At 44.7% G+C, this 21055-nt stretch overlaps 1 protein-coding gene across 1 annotated transcript in view; it reads right to left on the bottom strand.

Moving 5' to 3' along the window:
* arid1b (AT-rich interactive domain 1B) overlaps window positions 1–21055 on the bottom strand; it is a 133430-nt gene that overhangs the window by 98675 nt on the left and 13700 nt on the right. Inside the window, exon 2 of the mRNA XM_068752058.1 lies at window positions 12941–13144. Within this exon, the coding sequence (XP_068608159.1) occupies window positions 12941–13144 (204 nt within the window). The remainder of the gene's footprint in view (window positions 1–12940; window positions 13145–21055) is intronic.

Below are 21055 nucleotides of genomic sequence, written 5' to 3'. Positions count from 1 at the left end.
CGCCAGGGAGAGTTCTCACATACCGCTGAATCGGCATCTCAATATGGATTTATTAAAGTAAGAAAGGAAAACATAGACGCATCATTTAGATGCTGATCAAATCCACTCTGATAAAATAGCGAGAACTGTGAGCTGGATGATGACAGGCTGGTGCAACGCGGTGCGTCTCAACCGGAACGCTACCGAACATTAGGCTGCAGGTCGCAGACCAAACAACCTTAGCATCCTTAGACCGATGCAATGACGAGGTGACAAACAGACAGCAAAGACACGGCAAAAGGATTAACTGAGAATCTCCTCTCGCTGCTCCAAGGCATGAAAAGTTAGCTCATAAATAACAAACAACAGTTTCCGTTGTCTTTCGTATGTAAAAATGTACACTTGGGCCTCAACTAGGGAGCGTACAGGGATGAGAAAGTGTGAATACATCAACTTCACAGCTTCTGCCTCGGCTCGCATCAGGATGTTGCGTTCACTGACTGAACGCCAGGGGCTTTTTGCAATGTGTATTCTTCATCTCTGAAATGGAGCGGAGCCATTATTAATGTAATTTGGTCTGTAGGACAGTTTCCTCTGCTATGAAAAGTCCAAATGTCTGACGTGCACGTATTAAGTCCATTCGTATTGTTGGTCAGGCAACTTTCGCCAAATATAATGTACAAATAATGGTTGATATAGTAATTTTCTTATCTGACTAATTTCACATGCAGGCTCTATTTGATAAACGGTAGTTGATTTACAGTGATAATGACGCTATTAGAGGATTCACCATGATGTTACGGGTTTATTGAGTCAAACCAAAAGACAGGTGGGAAAGAAGGGGGGGGGGGCAGACATGGATGGAAGTAGAGGGAGAAGAGAGACGGCTCAATGTTTCCGCAGAGTGAACCTCATGCAACTCATTATCGCTCTTAGCAACGCAGATCTCTCTTTAAATTCAAGGCTTTGCTAAACAAAAGCCTGACTCCGACTTCAGGATCAGGCTGCAAGGAAAGCATCCGATCCGAGGAGGATGCGTGAGAATCTCCATAAATGGGCCTCCAGCGAGAAAGTTTCCAGACTGTGAAGCCATGCACACCGTGCACGTGACATGTGCTCAGTGTGTACTTTGCACAACTGTGTAGTTTGGCGCTTGTGCAATTGTATCTACTATTTCATGCTGACCTGGTATAGTTTCATTTATTTATCATAATTTTTTGTTTTCATTTTAAACAGTTTCACTTCTCACCAGCGATGTGAAGAGAGGCATCGCATAATAAAGATAGTTTACGGAGTCATCCGCTCATTTACTTCTTTCTCTCTCGTGGAAACGCCGCTTCACTGAAATTTTGATGAAAGAAAGAAAGAAAGCCTTTATTGTCATTGTCTAGCAGGTACACAATGAGATTTTGGAGCGCTGCTCCGTCTGGTGCTTTGATATAATACACAGTAAGCAGCAATAAAAATAAACAAGAGTGTAATGAACATGGCTCGATGGACCAGAGCAGTGCTGGGTAACGCAAACATGAGGCAGGAGACGTGGCTTTCGGAGTTCCAATGCTTGACTCTTGTTCTCACCGTTTCCCACATGCACGCTCAAATTTGGGCCCCATTTGGGCCCCATTTGATTTAACGTGAATCTGTATCGAACCGCTGTTCAGAACACACATGGGCAGATACGTGAGAAGGTCGACAGGCAATCAGGTAAGCAAGCAGAGGAGAAAGACATGGAGGCAAATGGAGAGAAAAAAAAAAAAGAGAGAAATGCCAGCAGTCAGTCATACATGCAAATACACTGCAGCCAGACTACAGGTCTAACAAGTAGCAACCGGTTAGGAAAGAAAGCGTCATTCAAAATGCAGCTTCTGTTTGAACGCTTGGGGGGGGGGGGTGCATTGCACCTACCGAGCACACAGCCGCTAAGCGAAACCGGATTCTCTTTGACTGGGAATGTGCTTAGAGCTCAACAAACTTACCGCGCCGCTGCTTAGGCCAATGAATAACTGCAGGGAGAAGACAATAAGACAATGCGGCCGTGCCTTTTCCCTTCCACTCAGGTGTGTGTGGCAGGCAGCAGACAAAATAAAGGTGTGATTAATCCCCCCCGAGTGTCTTGGCAGGCGCACACGGTGTCAAATAAATGTCTGTCACCAAATGACAACAGATGTGAAGTGCTGGAGGGAGAAATGACGCAGGATAGATATCCTGCGAAGCAAAAATAATTCACCATAAACTGTAGAAACGGTGCGATAAAAGCAAAAGCCTTGGCGGCATACTCAGACACAACGCTGCAGATAATAACTCAAAATAAGAGTCATATGACAAACAGACAATATCTTCCCAAACTGCAAACAGAGGGATGTATTGGCAATAGAACAGAAAACTGCCAACACAGGGAATAAATACAAATGTATTTTTTTTGCTATTTAGCTTCCATCCAAGACAGTGGTGTGTGTGTGTGTGTGTGTGTGCCTTAAATCAGCCATTTAAAAAACGAAATGCTACAGAGAACAAAACACATTTTGCAATTCTATTGGAGCAATGAGCAACACGCTGGAGTTTTATTAGCCTGTGACGGTGGCGATACGGCTGGCTGGCAACCAGGACCACAGTTTGCCCCGCTTTGAGTGACAGATGGGTTCAACCAACCAGAGCGCTGAACACCCTGGACTCCCGAAACACACACACACACACACCAACATGACAAACACACACGGGCATTAGCATGTCTTCATGCTCGATGGTCGCCCCGGTCCGTGGCAGTGTCAGCTTGAAATACAAATAAGGAAGAAGAGAAAGAGTTCCAGGTCATGACGAGCCAGATGAGCCGACAGAGAAGAAAACAGAAGGAAGACACCATGAAGAATGACGCAGACGGGAGAGGACGAAGAAAGAAAGATGTTTAGAGAGAATGGGATGAAGAGATAGGCAGACGGGAGACAGAGGAGGACTGCTGTAGACTGAGATGCTCAAAGGGACGGATAAAGTAATGTTCCACAGGATGAAGACGGAGAGGGATGGATGAGGACGGAGATGCAGACAGAGAGATATAGGAGGAGAGAAAGCTGGCACAGACAAAGCGTCGAGGAAAAGTAGAACAAAGGAGGAAGAAGAGGCTTGAAGGAGGGATGGAGATAATGTGAATAGCTGAATGATGAATGGACGGAGGATGAAAACACGAGAGAGGGGCATTTTAAGTTCATTTATACTAATATAGTTTGAGGAACGCTTAGGAGAGGCGGGGCAGAGAGGCAGGAGGATCCGATAGATCCCGGGCTCATCGGGGGAGGGCATTTATTTAAATGAAGAGCTGAGACAGCAGCCAGAGTTTAAGTTGGGAATGAGAAGAATTAATTAATTAAGAAGCAACATGAAGTTTCCCCGAAAAGGTGAACATGCATCCCAACAATATGCATGAATTTAATTTCAGCGGGCTGTCCCACACTGCAACACACAAAGGAAAGAGGCAGCCGTGATGACATTAAAGACTAAAGAAACGTTAGAACACTGCTTTATCATTAAGCTCCAGTCTGCTTGGTGCACAATGGTGGATGCACCGCTCTCCTTGGATAAAAAATGGTCGGTTCCTAACAACAGTATCAACAAATCCACCATTCCCGCAGTTACTGGTGAAAAGAAACACCTTATTGTATTTACATGCTTCAAGATGATGGATGCAGAAACTTCCCATTACACTAAAAGCCCGCCTCTGATTAAAACGGACATTTATTTTTATATGTAATCACTTCCCATTTCCTTTAAGTGACTTGGCACCAACCAAAGAAAAATACTTTATGGCTTAATCATATAAAGGATAGATATTGATCAAGGGGTTTGCAGCACATTAAGGCGCGCTCGTCCCCATGATTTTACTTCAGGAGTAACCTGTTCCAAGGCGGGACCTGCTGCACCTGTCTTCTGCGTAGAAGTTACAAAAAAGGTCACTGCCGTTTCAGCTCTGTGATCTCGGCGGATGCAGAACCCAGAGAAATAATGAATATTTGCAAACACGAGTGCCAAAAATGCAATATTATTCTCCGCGGTCGGGTTTTTCGAGTAATTCGGTAAATCTAAAAAAAACCAACATAAAGGCAGACAATCAAAGGAGATTTCAGCAAGGGAGCGCAGCGGGGAAACAGTCGGGGAGGGAATGGCAGCGTTGACAGATCTGTCAGTCAAATGACTTGGAAACGTATACCGCCATCAAAATAGCTCTCACAGCCAACGGAAGGTGCCGCGTCTATTTTCTGAAAGCTATTTGTCATAACTGGCTTCAATATTTAAATGATGTGTGTCTTCTTTCCATGTAAACAACAAAGACATTTTTGTTCAGATTAAAACACTCTATTCGCGTTAAAAAAAGAAAATGGACATGCTATAAAAGAATTAATCTCATGCAGTGTAATGTCTTGCTTACAACTGATGCGTTCATTGGATAAAAAACATATTTCTATTTTGCAACCATTGGTTGATTCCATCATTTTAAGATCCTTTGATCATCACTAACTGGCCTGACGCGTTAGTGTTTGTAACATACAAAGCTGACATCCTAAGAAACGCTTTGGTTGCACAGCTAAACTGAGCTCAGAGTCGCTTTTACTCTAACGGTCGAGGCCGATCAGGAAAACTCCTCAGCGTGAGATCAGCCCACGCCGTGTGGACTCGGCCTCAGAATGAGGTGCGAACGCCATCGCTGGTCTGCAGCTTGCAGTCAAAGTCGAGTCCTTTTAATGAAATGTGAAGCATCAGCGGGAAGGAACAACATTTCCGGGATCGTGATTAAACATGAAAGAGCAAAGACGAGATGCATCGCCGTACTCATCACCGTCAAGGTGACGGCGTTCTCTGTCGCTCTATAGACCTCTCTGTGATCTCTTGCCCCCCCCCCCCCCTCCCCCCCCTCTAACATCGGGAAGCCCTTGACATCCGAATGCCCGAGCCGCCCTTGGAGAAGCGAGGCAGGGTGAGCGATATGACTGACTCTCGGTCGTTTAGCCGAGACCAAATACACAAATATAGAAGGAGCCAGATTTAGGCAGCAGAGCGAATGTGAGCTGCAGATGAAAGGAGCTTCCAGGGTTTGTTTTTTTTTATTCCCAAATGAAAAGACGACCCTGCCTATTCAAATGTTGTGACTTATCGACCTGGTGATAATATCGACAGCGAGTAGAGCGAGCAGACACTGCAGCTTTTCCACCAAAGAGACACCACCATTTTTTTTTTTTTTTTTATGTTTTCATCTTGGATCCTTTTCTAAAGACTGCCAAATGTTGATCTCTTGCCCCTTCTCTGTCTTTCTTTCTTTTACTCCCCGTCTCTAATTCTCTATTTCTGCTCACATCAATTGACGGCTGGCTGCGATCAGCGGTGCCTGTCTTGTTCCAGGCAGAGCTCTAATGGAGGCATTTGGAGAGGCAGAGCAGGGCAGGTTAATGCTCTCTGTAATGTGTGTGAACAGCAATTTATTTTTTTTCTCCTTTGCTTTTTTTTTTTTTTTTTACACAAGAGCCTCTGGGCCCCGTGCCACTGGCTCCGAATGTTTTCCCCTACTAAACTCTTGACCTCAATCTGTGGCCAAGACAGACGGAACAGAGAGGGGGAAATTGAGAAAGAGGACCAAAAAAAAAAAAAAAAAGCAAATGCGATCCCTCGGCGGGTTCAAAAAGGAATGTGGATGAGCAAAGCGAGGGTACAGCTGCTAACGCTGAGGGAGTAGCAGCAGAGTAGCAAATACATCACCGATGACCTGAAATGACTCTTAATATAGAAAAGCTCATCGTTTATATTGGACATTTAGTGAGGAAAAGGTTTCTTAATGCTAGATTAAACAGATAAGAAACAATCCTCATTAAATTGCAGAGGGCCTGCCGACTCATGTAAACATCATAATTCACCCACAAAACACTTCCACAATGTCTTTTAGATCAATCATTTCGGCGCATTGGCGGCCCGGCTCGTTTTTTCACCACTTGCTGTGTTGACAGGCTGTTATTTGTGTAGGAGTCATTTAAATTACATCTGAACAGAGTTGGGAGGGAGATGGGGAGACTTCTGGTTCGTTCGCCATTGGCCCCCGCTGCCAGGAAGATGCTGATGGGCGGAGGCGCCCTCGTGTTAAAGTGAAGGTGACACAATTTGGTTTTCCACGTGACATTGAATTTCTTTTTTTAAACGTTACAGAACAGAAGGAAATTTTTGTCATGTCCTCCAATGACAGTCTAATTTTGGTTTGTGGAATTCAAAGTACTTTAATGAGTACATAATAAAAATGATTAAATACTTCCAGACTATTAGATAGACTGAGCTAAAACAGAGCAGTTAAAAATCCAACTTTGAACGAGATAATATCGGAAGGGTGCACATAAAAACGGTGCAGAGGTGTGCATGCAGGGTCACTGCATGCCCAGTCATTGTGTCTGATGATTGACAATGATTCACGCGTGAATCGAACAGCAACTCCTGCAACTCCTCTATGGATGTGCTTTCAGGGTTCGAGTGGAGGATGGAGTTGCATTCAGTCTGCACGTGGAGCTGCAGTTAAAGCACGTGCATCCCTCCCAAATGTAATGAGATGGCGGGAGTTGATTGTACTGCATCATATACCGACTTAAACAGAAGCATCACTCTGGTGTCCAACGGGATCGGGACTCTCACCACCAACCTGCCACATTTAAACAATATATATATATATAAATATATATATATATGAGACAGCATGGTTATAGTATTTCAGAATCGATTGAGAAATGAATTATTGACTGCTTTTCATCCATTTGTCTTAAAAAAAAAAGAATCGACTCATAATTGCATCGCTAAAGTTTGTCTGACGCACTTTGAAGTCACACCCTTGAGCCTGCACAGCTGGGATATGTCTCGATTGCATCTTCTTGTAGCAATCTGCCACCAGATGGATGGATGGAGGCCGAATCCAGATAACACCTTGATCGTGCCAATCTATTTCTTCTCAGATCTGTGTTTGCAGCGTGTCACGTCACCTTCGCTTCAATGACTCAACAAAACGAGGCTCCGGGAAAACCTAGATGCCATCGCGGTATTGACCTGCGTGCAAATCTATCTCTAATCTGGAAGAGAACTGCAGATGAATTCTCCGTGAGCCAATTAGAGCAGCTACTAATCCCCTCGTAACTCGTCAAAGACATAAAGCTTCCCTTTTCTTTTCCCTCCTCTTCCTCGCACGCCGCGTTTCGCTCAGCTTTCATCTCACCACTCTTTTATCTCATCAATAGAGCGCTGCAGACAAAGAGTACCGAGCGCTGGATCTTTCGCCAAACACGCAGTTTGTGACTTTTTTTTGCACCGCTTGCCTGCATTCAACGTCTAAATTATATGAAATGAAAACACCGCTTCACCTGCAGGAAGGAGAACGATGGAAATAGCAGCTCGTAGAACTCGCGCAGCAAGAAGAAGAGCTGACAGCATGGGTTTGTAATTTAACTAATGGCAGACATGAAAAAAATATAATCCACCAGGTCAAAATCATGCGCAGCACAATATAGTTTAATGCATTATGGGGTCTAGCACTTCACTAATGCACGTCCCGTTTTGTCTTCCTTCATGTCAGATCTGGCATGGACACGCTTTACATTCCCTATAATTGATAGTATCTCTTCAGCTGGTCCGTGGAGTGGGAGGGGGGGGGGGGGCACTCTCCCCTCTTTCTAGTTAATGGGCAACGTAGTGTCATCTCGCCATGGTGTCTGATTGGCTGAGAGCCACTCCACAGCGGTGGGGTAATAAAAGTTACAAATGAGAGCAGGCTATTAGAGCCATTGACGTGTGTAAGGCTAGCTTGCTAATTAATTGATCCTGAAACGTCATCTATTTCGTCGACAGAGAGGAACCCTCCGTGTCACCGTGCTCTTTTCTTTCAATCCTTCTCGCTCTCCTCTTTTTAGTTTTTTTTACTTGTTGGCTGGAAATGGCCCGGGTCCCCAAGGCTGGCGTGGAGTGCCGGTCCAGAGTTGTGAAGGAGATCGAAGGTGTGTGTTGTGTGGGTGGGTGTGTATCCGCTGCACTTTGAACAGCAAGCCTCCGATGTTTCAAAGAGCCTTTCAAACAGGGAGGGGCGTGAGGAGGCTTGGAGTGGTCTCCTTTGTACCCCTGCCCCTCCTCTGCCTCCATCTTTCTTGGCAGAGGGGCTGATTTATTGGGGCTTCCCAGCCATCCGTCAGAGCCAGCAGCGCTAGCTGCATTAACCCCAGAGACAACCCAAGCGCCCTGGGCCCCTAAGTGCTTCCAAGTGGCCCTCACTCTCCCCACTAGCGAGGAGCCGCCCCCCCCCGCTGCATGGGCGCAATCGATGTCATAAATTACCCATCAAACTCCCTTAAGTCGATAGTCCACAAGATGATGTTTGGCCAGCTTTTTGAAAAAAATAAACTTAACTTAGAGGCATAAAAACCACTACTTCCTGTCCCTGCAAGGTTTTACCTGGCTGCTTTCATTTAAATGTAATATCTCATTTAACACAGCTGCAGCACCTGAATGGTATAGCCCAAATGAGATATTACATTTAATTCAAATCAAAGTCACGTTACAGATGCGAACTCTTTCAGGAATCACCGCAAACTCCAATACTTTTCTTTTTTTCTTTTCCCAGAAGCAGAGTTTTTTTGTCGCAGCAGCAGAAACAAAAGGTGAGAATGATAAAATAATAACGAACAAGTGGCGACCTGCCTTTTAGCTGCTCGCTTCAGGCTTCCCCGCTATCGTGTGCGCCGGCCGCCTCTCCGGGACGCTCCAACAGAACGGAGACATTACTAACGTAAGTCGTAGCAAGTCAGTCGTTAACACAAAAAAAAGAGCCATAAAACCTCCTGCTTTTAGTTCTGTGGCTTTTGGTTGCTCTGATAACTGCTGCATAATGTGCTGCTGTATTTCATAAGAGAAAACACATGCAGTGAATAAACGCAAGAGAGCAGAGTGTTGCAATGCTGCTTGTTATTTCGTGAACGCACGCGCAGTACAGACGTACCGTTTCCTGTTCCCTCGTCTTTTATTCTTTGCACGCCGTTTATCGCTGATTGCGCGAGGCCGATAAAACGGCGCACAAAGCCTGAAGGACAACAGACTTGCGAGGAGGTTTGTCGAGGCTGAGGAGGCAGCAGGTCAGCCAAATTTCTACTTGACTTCAAACGCTTGGCTTCCATTAAGTTGGCCCAGTGTGTAAAGAGTAAACACTGGTAATGGTTTCTGCCTGATTTGTTGACACCGTTCGCCCTCATTCTTCGTTACCTCCTGATCCTTCCCGCTCCATCCCGCCTCCTCCCTCTCGTTTGACATCAAAAACTAATGTTTCCTTCAAAATTCCTTTTCCTCTCCATCTGCCAACTTTGAAATCACAGGAAATTACGCTAAGAATTGGCGGCGCTGTCATCGTCCCCCCCTCCTTTCTTTCTTATTTTTCCGCTTTCAACTTCATTCCACTTTCCACACAGACGCTTCTCTCGTGTGGCCTGTCATCCCCACGGCACCTGCCTCCTTCGTCTGCTTGCTCCTCTTCCTCCTTCTTTTTTTCTGGCTTCCTTCGCTCCACACAGAGTCACAGATGCACACTCCTTTTCTCACCCTTCGTGACATTCTCAGACTGTCTCTCACCCTCATGTGAGGCAGAAGCAACACCTAAGTTACCCTTCTTATCTCATCTTCTCGGTGGTGAGGACATTTTTAAGGGGTTTTCACTGTTGTAGCTTCGGCTACATTAAGGTAGGAAGGGTATAAACGGAGCATTTAAAAGCTAAATATGTGTCTTGAATTTATGGGTAGCTTTGAAATGATAGAGGGCAGGGTAAGGGTCAACTCTTTAGGTTTCTACTGCTAGCTTAGTCAGCCATTGAAAAGCGATTGTGTTCTTCTAGCGGCGAGAATATAGCTACAAATACTTTCTTTCATCTTTTTATTTGTGATTTAAACTTCTTTGGCCCCGCGATGCGCTGGCGACACATTCGGGGTGTACCCTGCCTCTTGCCCGTAGGAAGCTGGGATAGGCTCCAGCAACTCCCATCACCTGCGAAGCGGAAAGGAAGGATGGATGCATGATGCATGAGACGAAGTCACCACGTACAGAGGTACATACTCGGTGAAAGAGATCCAGGTAGGGAAGATTTTCCAGAATGACGATTCAACCTGGGCTTAAAGGTCTCGCCTCCAGCTTACAAACAGGATCGGGTCCCATGCACAGCAGCGACGACAAACAACCAGATTAAACTGCTAGTTCAGCCGAGGTCGCCGTGAGCAGGCTTTTTATGGGCCAATCTAAGTATCTATACAGGCATTATTGCGTCTGTGCATGTTCAATGTCAATGCGGAGACGTGGCATTATTTATATCGCTGCGTAATTTAGTGTGCAAACAAACATCAATAAATAACAATAAATTGGCAGAGTTAGTGTGATTTGTGAGTGAAGACATGCCACAAGTAATAAAGTTCTACGCATTAACACACACACACACACACACCTACACAGAGAAATATGTGTTTGCTGACTTACTGTCTGGGAAAACTGTAACCCTGCAGACGGGCTTGTTTTTTTTTTATATATATATATATCCATCATCGCAAACATTTCTGACTCTACCCAAATACTCAACTGAATAGAGTTTTGTTTGTAGTTCTAAAACACATTGTTTCTCTAATCTGGATAATCCACTGTCAATAGTTTCACAGTGAGGATTTTACAGAATGAACCATTTCCAATAACAACTGTTTACAGAGAGCTGCGTGGATTTTCGTGGTGGTACTCTTTTCCACTTTCTGGCATCCTCTATATTTTTGTAGGAATTATAGGAATTCTACAGATGAAAGGGAATGAGGGAGAAATACAATAATAACAATTATCGCAGTGAGATATCCTTAAAGCCTAAGATAAGGCAACAACAAATATGTGGCTAGATATCACTAAGCAACAAAATACCTTAACCTTTAATTATAAAAAAATATATTTGTATTAATTGAGACCAACGGGAATGATATTCCTCCACTGGATAAAATGTTTATGTAGCTACAGAGTTATTAAAAAATAGCCAATTTTGTTTTAGTAGGACTTAATCACAATCATGAAAGGAAGACACACACACAATCATAAGCAAATAACAGCAATAGATGTATATGCATATCTCTGCAGCTGTCACGTTGCCTGGCAACATCCCAGCATGTTTAGCTAAGGTCTCAGCCCTGAAGCGCAATGTATCATGGGGGATCGCGTGTGCTGCTTCTTACATCACCCAAAACCCCCCCCTCAGCAGTGCAGCCTGCACACTGGAAGCAGCAGAACGTTGTGCAGCTGTGCCTGGAACAGTTGTGCAACATGTGCATTTGCGATCATGGCGGTTGGCTTCTTGTCCCGCCAGACAGCATAAATCGTGTCCGTCCTTACTGCATTCGCTGCATCTTTTGATGTGTAATTAATAGACTTTAAGGCCTCGTATGCGATGCATTGCGCAGTTCACATCTGGGGTACTCCTTTTTTAGCCCTCCCTATCAGACCCCTGACCGCTTTTCTGTAGGTGAACCTCATTACACTCGTCTGAGAGTGTGGAATTAAACCCCCCTCCTCCTCCGAACTCATTACTGTGGGCTGGATTTCAGCGGCTGCAGATAGGCAATGTGGCGGTGCCGCTCTTAAAGCCAGAGCCACATAATTAGAAACTTTAGAAGCACATTTCCCATGGCTATAGCCAGAGTGAACGACTAATTTTATTTGAACTAATTACGTTCCGTGGCGCTTACGCTCAAGCTATGTAATACGCCCGAGGATTTCATCACAAAACAGTAGAGCGGATGTATTTTTGTGCGCGTTACTGTCTTTGCGCATCGCCATTACTCTCCCTGCACCGCCCGTCTCCTCATGCAGTCCGCAGACTCCCAAGCTGTGTAGCGTGCTCTCCACGCACGTCTCAGTATACTCGTGTGTTGCTGCTGAACATTTTGGTTTTAGAACATCGCCCCAAACTTTCCTGCCCGTCTCTCGATGATTTTCAGGAGAGTGAAATGAGTCAGCGGAACGTAATGCGAGGCGAAGTTGAAAACACGGTCGACTCCACGTTGAACAAAGATAACTCCCAAGTTAGAGACGGTTCAAAGAAGAAATTGCCGAAAGTTTTAATTGTAAAAATACACCACATAGTTCATCTGCATATACACTGTCACCGTCGTGGGTGAAAGAGCTCAATGTTTTTATAACATTTTAAGAATGTGTGAAGTCAGCCTGTCTGTTTCCCTTCTTTTCATCATGTCCCTCTCTCTCCCTGCTAGTCTATGTGTGGAAGCTCGCACGCCCAGGAAGAGACATCCAAATCCAGACGGGATGAAACTGACTCAACAAAATAAGTTTGTTATGGTGACACATATGCAGATATCACACACACACACACACACACCAAGTCTAAATGAGACTTGCTTAAGGCTCAATGAAGCATGCTTGTCTCCTACACACGTGTTGCGTCACATAGACTGTGATGTGGGTCAGCTGTGGTGTGTCTGTGATTACTAATCACAGACACACACACATAGTCAAAGACACCTGCATACAAAGGTATCTAAACCATGTATGCATGCATTCACAAAAATCAGCATTCAATCACAAATCACATTCACAGAAATCTGCACACACACACACACACACACATCAAATCCATCGTACTCCAGTGGGACTCGGTGGGTAGCTAAGTGATGAACAGCACTGACACCACCACATACCAGGGTGTGAGATTCGCTAGCTGGCATTTTAGGCTGCGTCTCAAATTGAACATGCCAAGCCTTCAGGGCGAAATCACTGGAGAACGTTCACCGGGAGAAGCAGATGCCCCTCAGCAACACGCTCATAAAGCCCGTGACGGCGCCCGGGTCACACGGCAGAGGGAGCCGACTCATTCATGAATCACTTGGAGGCGCAAACAAAAAGAAGATGCTGCTTTTGTTGTTTTTTGGTTTAGTGACATACCTGCTGCTGGGGATACTGCATTCCGGCGGTGCCCATTTGGCCCCGCCCCTGCATGCTCATTGGATATCTGTGCGGAGGAGGTGACGCGTACGTCTGGCTGGAAGGGTAAGGCCCGCCCCCTGCCTGTTGCGGTGTGGAGTATGGATTGTTGGCCATGCTGTACAGCTGGGAGCGCTTCATAGCCATGAAGTCCATGGAGGACACCTGTAGAGCAAAACAATAACAACAACAGGTATTAATGCTTTGTCCATAGATTTATTTCTGGGTTTAAGAACTGCCATTGATCCACAAGGGCTGGCTTCTGACTGACTGAGAGCTGTTCAAATAAATGTATCCACCATGTGCCAAGTTGGAACCCCAGACAGAAGTCCACTTAGCGCTCGCACACCCCAAGCCACAGCCAGCATTGATTTATTGTGCAGTGAGTGGAAGCCTTAAATTAATGTCTTACAGGTCATAAATGAAATACAACTGGAATTCAGTAAGCAAAGATGTTTACTGCGCCGCTATCAGGAGGAAGGCCAGAAACAAAATGATTTAATTAAAACCTAAAGCTTTCATCTTTGTTTTAATGGATTTGGAGAGCGTCGTAAATGCGGTTTAACATGATGGGAAGCAATAGCAATAAAAAAAAAAAAAAGTCCATGGCCTTGATCCCACAACCACAAACCAGTGGTGCCAAGAATGGCCGTCCAGCGCTCTCCTTTCAGCCGCCGTGTTGATGCTTACAGCAAACTGGCAGGAACGCCGATGATTACCTCTGAGCGGAAATAAGAGAGCAAAATGAGGACCGGGAGGCTGGCATGGATCCACACAGCGCATTACGATTGCGATGATGGCGTTTTAGGTTTGCACGTTTAAATCCCCAGGAGGGACCCCAGGGCAGTCCTATAGTCAGAGAGAAGGAGGAGGTACGTCAAGGGTAATGTATTCCACTGCAAGCATTTCAAGGTTTTAAAGAATATAAACGGATTGTTTGGGGGTCTCAGTAAGCCATTGGGAAATTATAGTATGTTGCATCGGGCTAATGCTAATCCGTCACCCGTGGCGACTTTGTTTTGTCTGTCTGCTGGGCAGATAATGTGGCCTTCTTCCATCTCTCTCGTTCCTCTCTCACTTTTTCTTCCGCCGTACAGGATCAAGCCTGATTTATGACATTTCGTTCCTACTGTTTCTAACACACACACACATACACTTTCGCTTCTCCTCTCTCATCTCCAACAACCCGCCCCGCGTTCCCCCCCCCCCCCCCCCTTCCTCCACGACCGCCAACACCAGCTCCCTCCCCAGTTCCCTCTCTTCTCCCCAACTCAATATCACCTTGTCTAGCGTAGAGGAGAAATTGCCGCTGCCTCATATTGCCGGGCTAATATCAAGAAGGCACGTCAGGGGATGGGAGCACTTTATTCGGCAGGTTACGCGCGTTCGGTTGCGGCACTCTAGCTTTAAAGTGGTTTTGTCTACTGAGGCATGTGTATGGAGTAGTTTGGACTCTTTCACAGAGAGTGGATGAAAAACAGAGAGATGAAATAAGCGTGTTTGGGTGGCAAGAGCGGTGGAGAAGGGAGGAGAGAGGAATAAGCACTCTTGGGTGTTTAAAAAGATATAGTTCACAGCATGATATGTGGGTGAGGGGTTATCCTGCAAAGGTCTGCATCGGCAGGATTTCAACCAAAGAAGGGAATAAACACCTTTATTCCACGCGCGTGTGATAATGGGTGATTTTATTCCGTTGCTGCGCCCTTTAATTGCCCTCCTTCCCGTATGAAACTACCAATAAGTGGATCATTCTCTACTTTACAGAAGCGTAAGACACAGAGTGCATTACCGGGCTGAAATAAAACGTTTACCCAGCGGACGTCTCATCCGACAAAATGATCGCTATAGCGTTGATGTTAAGAGCCTGTTTGTTAAATGTCTTTAATGGAATGTTATTTGTATTTATGAAATAAGGATGTGTGACCGTCAAAGCTCCAGATCAGACCTTTTAATACGGAAATCCTTCGAGTCATTTTATCATTTGATGTTTATTGCTGGGCTAGACCGAAATGATCTATTTACTTAATGCAGAATTAATCTCAAGTTCATGAAATGTGTTTGTAGAAATTTCAATATCAAAAACAATAGGAAAAAAAAAAACTGAAATGAATGGCTGAATAAATTAAATAAAAGAAAATGTTCGACGCACGAGGTTACAAAGCAAAGGAGTTAAGAGGAGAGAAGTAGGAATGCATTGAGTCCTTAAATGTATAAAAACAAAATTGGTAAAATAAATACAAATAAGGTCAATATAACGTATTTGAAAAACTCAAAAGCAGCATCTCAGTCCTGAATTCACAAACTGGTGTCTTCAAGCTGGCACTATTTTGTATCCTGGCCAGGAGGAATTGTGAATCTGAGAGGCCAACTAATTTAGCCAAGAAAGCTAACTGAGCTAACAAAGCCAGCTATCTTTACAGCTGAGCTGAAGAGCATTCCATTTCACCATGTAGGTCAACAGAAGTAATTCATGCTTCTTTTTTTGGACATGGGACATCATGTTTTTAATTAAATGCATTTTGCATACATTTGCTGGGATAGGCTCCAGCACAGCCTGCAACCCAGTAATGGACAAAGTGGTTTGGAAAATGAAAATGAATGCATTTACTTACCGTAGTTAATGGAAAATATTTATGTACGCAGTCACATAGGGGGGGTATCGCTCACATGTGGCAACTCAATTCAGAGCATCAATTAAAAGGAAAGGTTGTTGGCTTAAGTTTTTGTAATTTATTATTTTTATTTTTGGGACCCCCCCAATTTAAAATGTATATAGAATGACAAAGATAAAAAACACTGCAGGAGGAGTAAAAAAAAACAACTTTAGGCGTATTCTCTACATGCGTATATACAATTAGAAATACACACAAAAAACACAAACCCACAAATTACACATACATAAATTTACGTGACAACATAAAGTGATGAAAACTTTACGTGCACCTAAGCTGATGAAGTCAGACGAAAGCCATGCAGACCAAGTGCATGTCATCCTGACCTGCACCAACCTCGAGTGCATGTACACAAACACAAAGACGGGTTGCAATCGTCTCTATAGTTCCTGTAAATACATGGTACTGTTCCACCCCCCCACCCCATCCAATCCCATCATCCACCTCTCCGGCTCCATCTAGTTCACAAGCTCAGCCAAAAAATGCTGAGTGCAACAAAAGTAAACGCCCTCACATGTCTGCCAAAATAACTGCTGCACTTAGAAATCCGCTGGGCAGTGGACACAGAAAACTACTTCAGAGTTTTGGGAGTCCAGAGATGGATGCTGGATTAAACATTCTCAGTAGCGTGTATTATTAGAACCTTCCACTGGCTCTCACTGTTGATAACTCTCTCCCAGGCACACACCCCCCCCCCCTCCTTCTCACATATATGAGAGCAATTCTAAACTAGACCACCCACAATCAAATCACAACAGAGCGACCAGATACCACCGGTCCATCTTCTGCTCATGGCATTATCCACACCTGTCCACAAGGACAAAAAATGAGTATCCTCCGCTCCCCCCCCCCGAACTGAGCCTCATATCTGCTCTCATGACAAGTTCCATTAAATGAGATTTCAGCCCACTGCAGCCTTTTTCTAGAGATACACTCACATTTTCCCTCGCACCAGCAAGCACAAAAAAAAAAAAAAACCTCAGACAACAATTCTTGACAAATTGAAACATTATTTTTTTCCCCTCCCCTCAGAGAAATGGCTGTACTTAGGAAAAAAATTATGAATATGACATGAAGTGAATTGTGTTTGTGCCAGGAGGGACAGGAGATAAAAAAATAAAAAAATAAACTAGAGGGAATATTCAGAAATTGTTTTTCATTTTCTTCAAATATGCTTTTCACTTTTGTTCATCTGGGCATGGATGAGGGTGAGGAGGAGGAGGACGAGGCATGGGAGACAATAGTAATTCAACTGCTAAATTTAAAATTCAATTTATGAACTCCTCTCCAGTGTTCTGACTCTGCTGAGCTCCCCCCCCCCCCCCCCCATAAAACACAGCCATTATAACAGAACATGGGTGAAATTACTATGGGGTGAAACCTGCTAAATTGGTTTTCTGAGCTGAACATTTTTATGTTGCAAAAAAATTATTTTGCTCTTCGCTTTAATGTGCAAAGTTCTTAATCAGAAAGAGCAAAAAAACAATCCTTAACACAAAAAGGCTCAAAGATATTTGGATTATGAGACGCACACTGGGATCAAACATAAAACAATATTAGTAAAGGTTATTATTCCAATTTCAGTGTGAATGCAGGAATTGTTTTTTTAAAAATTCTTCTGGTTTATCAGGCGTGGTGAATGAGCGTGCTTTGCAGAGGGTGACATCCACACCGTGTCCCTGTGGCTATTGTTGTTACCCTCGTCCTTCACACTAGCTGACAGAATCATCAGTCGTCTGCATGAGGCCTACATATGCTTTATTTATCAATCCACACACACACACACGCTCACAGAGAGCAAACGGCGACAGAAGACTGCCTGGTCAACACGGGGCTGGTTACACCTTTACTGCACACCAACAGTTCAGTGTAAACGCCACGGATTGTGTGATTGTTTTTGTGCCGTGCATCTCTTTAATTGTTGTGGCACTATTTTCTGTGTGGAAAATAGTGCCACAACAATTTCTGCACTGCAGACACAAGCCAGTGAGCTCCAACTGGAGTTTAAAAAAACAAAAACAAATTATTAACAGCATCCTAAAACGGTGTGAAATATTCTCCTGCATGCCTCCGTTATTGTTCTATATGTGCGCCTAATTAAGCAGCAGCTCTTTCACAAACAGTTTGGGACTAGAACGAGCAATTCAATGAACTTTTACGTTCCCTTAAATCACCCGGTTGTTTAATATTCTCCAGAATAAAAACAGGTCTTTCCTGCTGGATGAGTAACATTTCCTAGAGGACCATTTGAGGCTCATTGAACGAGCCGCTACAAGCGAGCATCGTCGCTCTAAAGCTCAATGTTTCCAGGTATACTTGGATACTCTCATTGTAATGTGCAAAAAATAGGATTCATATTAGGTGTGAAGACCCATTTGGTACTCTCCTGGTGCAAATTGTTCCGACTATCACCTGAGAAAGACGCATCAAATCTGACTGTGTGTGAAAATCACCCCCAGTCTGGCTTTTTGGTATTGATTATCCTATTTTTTTTCTTGGAAAGACTGCTGTATAAAACAGGCGTTTATATCTGTGTAATGAAACCCTTTTAGCCTGTCTGTATTTGTATTGCACAAACAAATAAGGATGATTATTGTCAGCAGATCCTCCTTTATCTTCTGCCTCTGGAGAATCAACACGCTGCAGCCGGAGCCTGTTGGTCTGCAGGGACAATCAGCTTCGACTTTTTTACGCTATTTATTAATGCCATGGAGCAGAGCACGCTCAAATTCCTATTACACTGCGGGGTGGGGGGGGACAGAATGCTCCGGCCTCCAGACCAAAGCTCTACATTTTAACTCTTTGTCCTCCTTTGCGTTTGGCCCATAATGTTTCAGGCTAACATAATGCAAAGGGAGGCAAGAGAAGAGATGGGAAAGGAGAAGAGAGACTGCGGCAGTGGGCGATCGAGCTCCATATTAATGTGTGCAAATTCCCCGGCTCCTGCTGACTAAGATTAGAAAAATTAATTTCATGGATGCAGAGACAATACTGATGTCATCAAGCGGAGAGGAGAGGAGAGGAGCAGCGTGCTGTTAACTCCTCCTTGCCTGGCCTCCATGAAGATGAGATTATAGACTGCTTAGCATTGATCCGTCACCACCAGGATTCAAGGCAGTTCACTCACTAAACGCTTCGTCTTTCCCATCAACTAAAAATCCCAAGTTATGATTGGAGTGCGTGCTGAAGTATTTGAGCTGAATGCGCGACGAATCCCCTCGTGTGTGTGCGCGCGTCATTGTTAAGGGGACCAGATTCAGTGAATTACGTCTCGCAATCCAATCGCAACCTGCATCTCAGCACACGCTCCTTGTTAGCAAAAAAAGTCTCATAGCGAGTGGCGGCGCGGAGACTAGCGCCGGTCCGTGGGGAGCTGGCGAGAGCCAAATTGCCTTTCCTCTGCCCAATGTGCCTGGATGGCACAGGCAGTTAGGCACGAGGGCGGGCGAGCCAGGAGGAGCATGTAATTATCTCAGGAGAGAGAGAGCGACAGCCATGGAGGAGACAGAGGCCGAGTGTGCGCGTTCAGCCATGATGGCGTGGACTGAGAATAAAAAGGCCGGACAGATGTGAACGAGGCTTTTGTGTTTAGTGTCGTCACACACTGAGAAACCCCCCCCCCCCCCCCCTTCATGTGCACGAGGATAAATTGTGGAGTAGCAAACAAAAAAAAAAGTCATTAAAAGAGTCAAGAAGAGGGGGATGGAAGAGGAGACAGAGGAGAAGAGAGGCTGTTCTATCTGTCTGGCGTGAGATTGGGGTCGCGAGGCGGCCGGAGCTCTTTTCCTTTGACAAAGCTAAAAGGAAGAAGCTCAAAAAATACAATAAAAAAATATTAAAAAAAACAAGAGCGAGGCTCAATGACAAAATGAGATGCTGCCGACACGACATTCATTAGAGAACGACAACATATAAATGCGATCTGCAAGCACTCGCGGAGGAACATGAGTTTACTCGTCGGAACTCCTGCCAGGATGCAGCAATGCAAACTGGATCCATGATAAACAGCCGCAGGTTCCAGTTAGAGGATAAAACTTTCTCTTGTTGCGTTTATGGAGTCGGGTCAAAAATAAGAAATCCTCATTCTCTCCTCTTCTAGCACCTTCACACACGTATTTCATGTGCCGAGCACGTGTTCTTAAATCATCCGGCAAAGCTTTGCTACAAACCGCCAGTGTTTCCTTTTGAAAAAAGGTTCTCACCGGGTGAGACCATCTTCATTTTTGAAACCAATGCAAATTAAATGCTTCCAGGAAACGGCGGAGGCACCTCGCAGCGCTGCTTGCCTAGTTTCATAGAATCTGTGTTACTGGTGCGAGAGCCTCGCCGCATCCCTCGTCTTTTTTCTTTTCTCGTCTTTCAGCGCTCCTCTGCCTGCAGTATCCGCGGGACGACAGAGGGCCAATGGAAAAACTCCATTTCATCTAAGGGCCACAGAGGAACGAAAGGAATGTGTTCATCTCCAACTTCCGCTACACAACCGAATGAAAGAGGGAAAAAAAGTGGCAGGATGGAGGAAAAAAAATAGCAATAACTCCATCTACCCCAGAGAGAGAGAGAGGAAATACACTGCCCTTTCGCTTCGTTCGTCTCCAAGCCGAAAGCAAGTGTTAAATATGCAGACTAGATCCCATCCTTATTCAAGAAAACCACCACCTTTGCTAATGGAATGGTATTGGAGAGGAACCGCGTTTCTGCAGCTTGGATAATTAAGAACCTGGGGGGGGGGGGGGGGGGGGCGCGTATCGCCAAGTGTGTTTATGAATTAGCAATGGTTATTCATGTTATTGTGCTCAGAGTCGGGTGAAAATACGTAAGTGAATACTAAGCGAGCAGACCAACAGAAATGATGCTAAAGGGTCCTGAGGGGGGGGCTTTCTCTGCCATCCATTAGTCTTCCCTGTAAGGCAAAGCTTAACGAGCTCCTCCAGGCTGGGAGGCTGGCCTTTGAAGGAGAGGGAGCAGAGTAAATTATGAATGCAAAAGCTCCACTTAGAGCACCTTTGCTGATTGGTTTCTTTTGGCGCTCTGGAAACACAGGTGTGCTATTCCAATTTAAAATATCGTGTCTCATCAAAGAATTGATTCGTGCTAAATGTAAGGTACCTAAATAAAGCAAGTTGCCAAATGAGGGTCACGCCCACGGCGCAGTTAAAGAGGCTACCCACTAAAAAACAACGAGGATTTACAGTCGGGCTGTTTGTTTTGGAGCTCTGCCCAGTCCGGGGCAAAACCGTCCATATTTCTCCTGCAGGTGATCCGTCACAAAATATACAATATATATAAATAAATATACAATATACAGTATACAATATAAATAAATAAATCCCAAATAACAAACAGATATCCTGACATTCCTTCCTCAGGCAGGTATTAGATACTCATTAAAAGTCACCTGAAGCAA

Source organism: Brachionichthys hirsutus, chromosome 18 (genome assembly GCF_040956055.1).
Source record: "Brachionichthys hirsutus isolate HB-005 chromosome 18, CSIRO-AGI_Bhir_v1, whole genome shotgun sequence".
Lineage (NCBI taxonomy): Eukaryota > Metazoa > Chordata > Actinopteri > Lophiiformes > Brachionichthyidae > Brachionichthys > Brachionichthys hirsutus.
The sequence above is the reverse complement of the archived record's forward strand: the minus strand, read 5'-3'. Positions and strand labels throughout refer to the sequence as shown.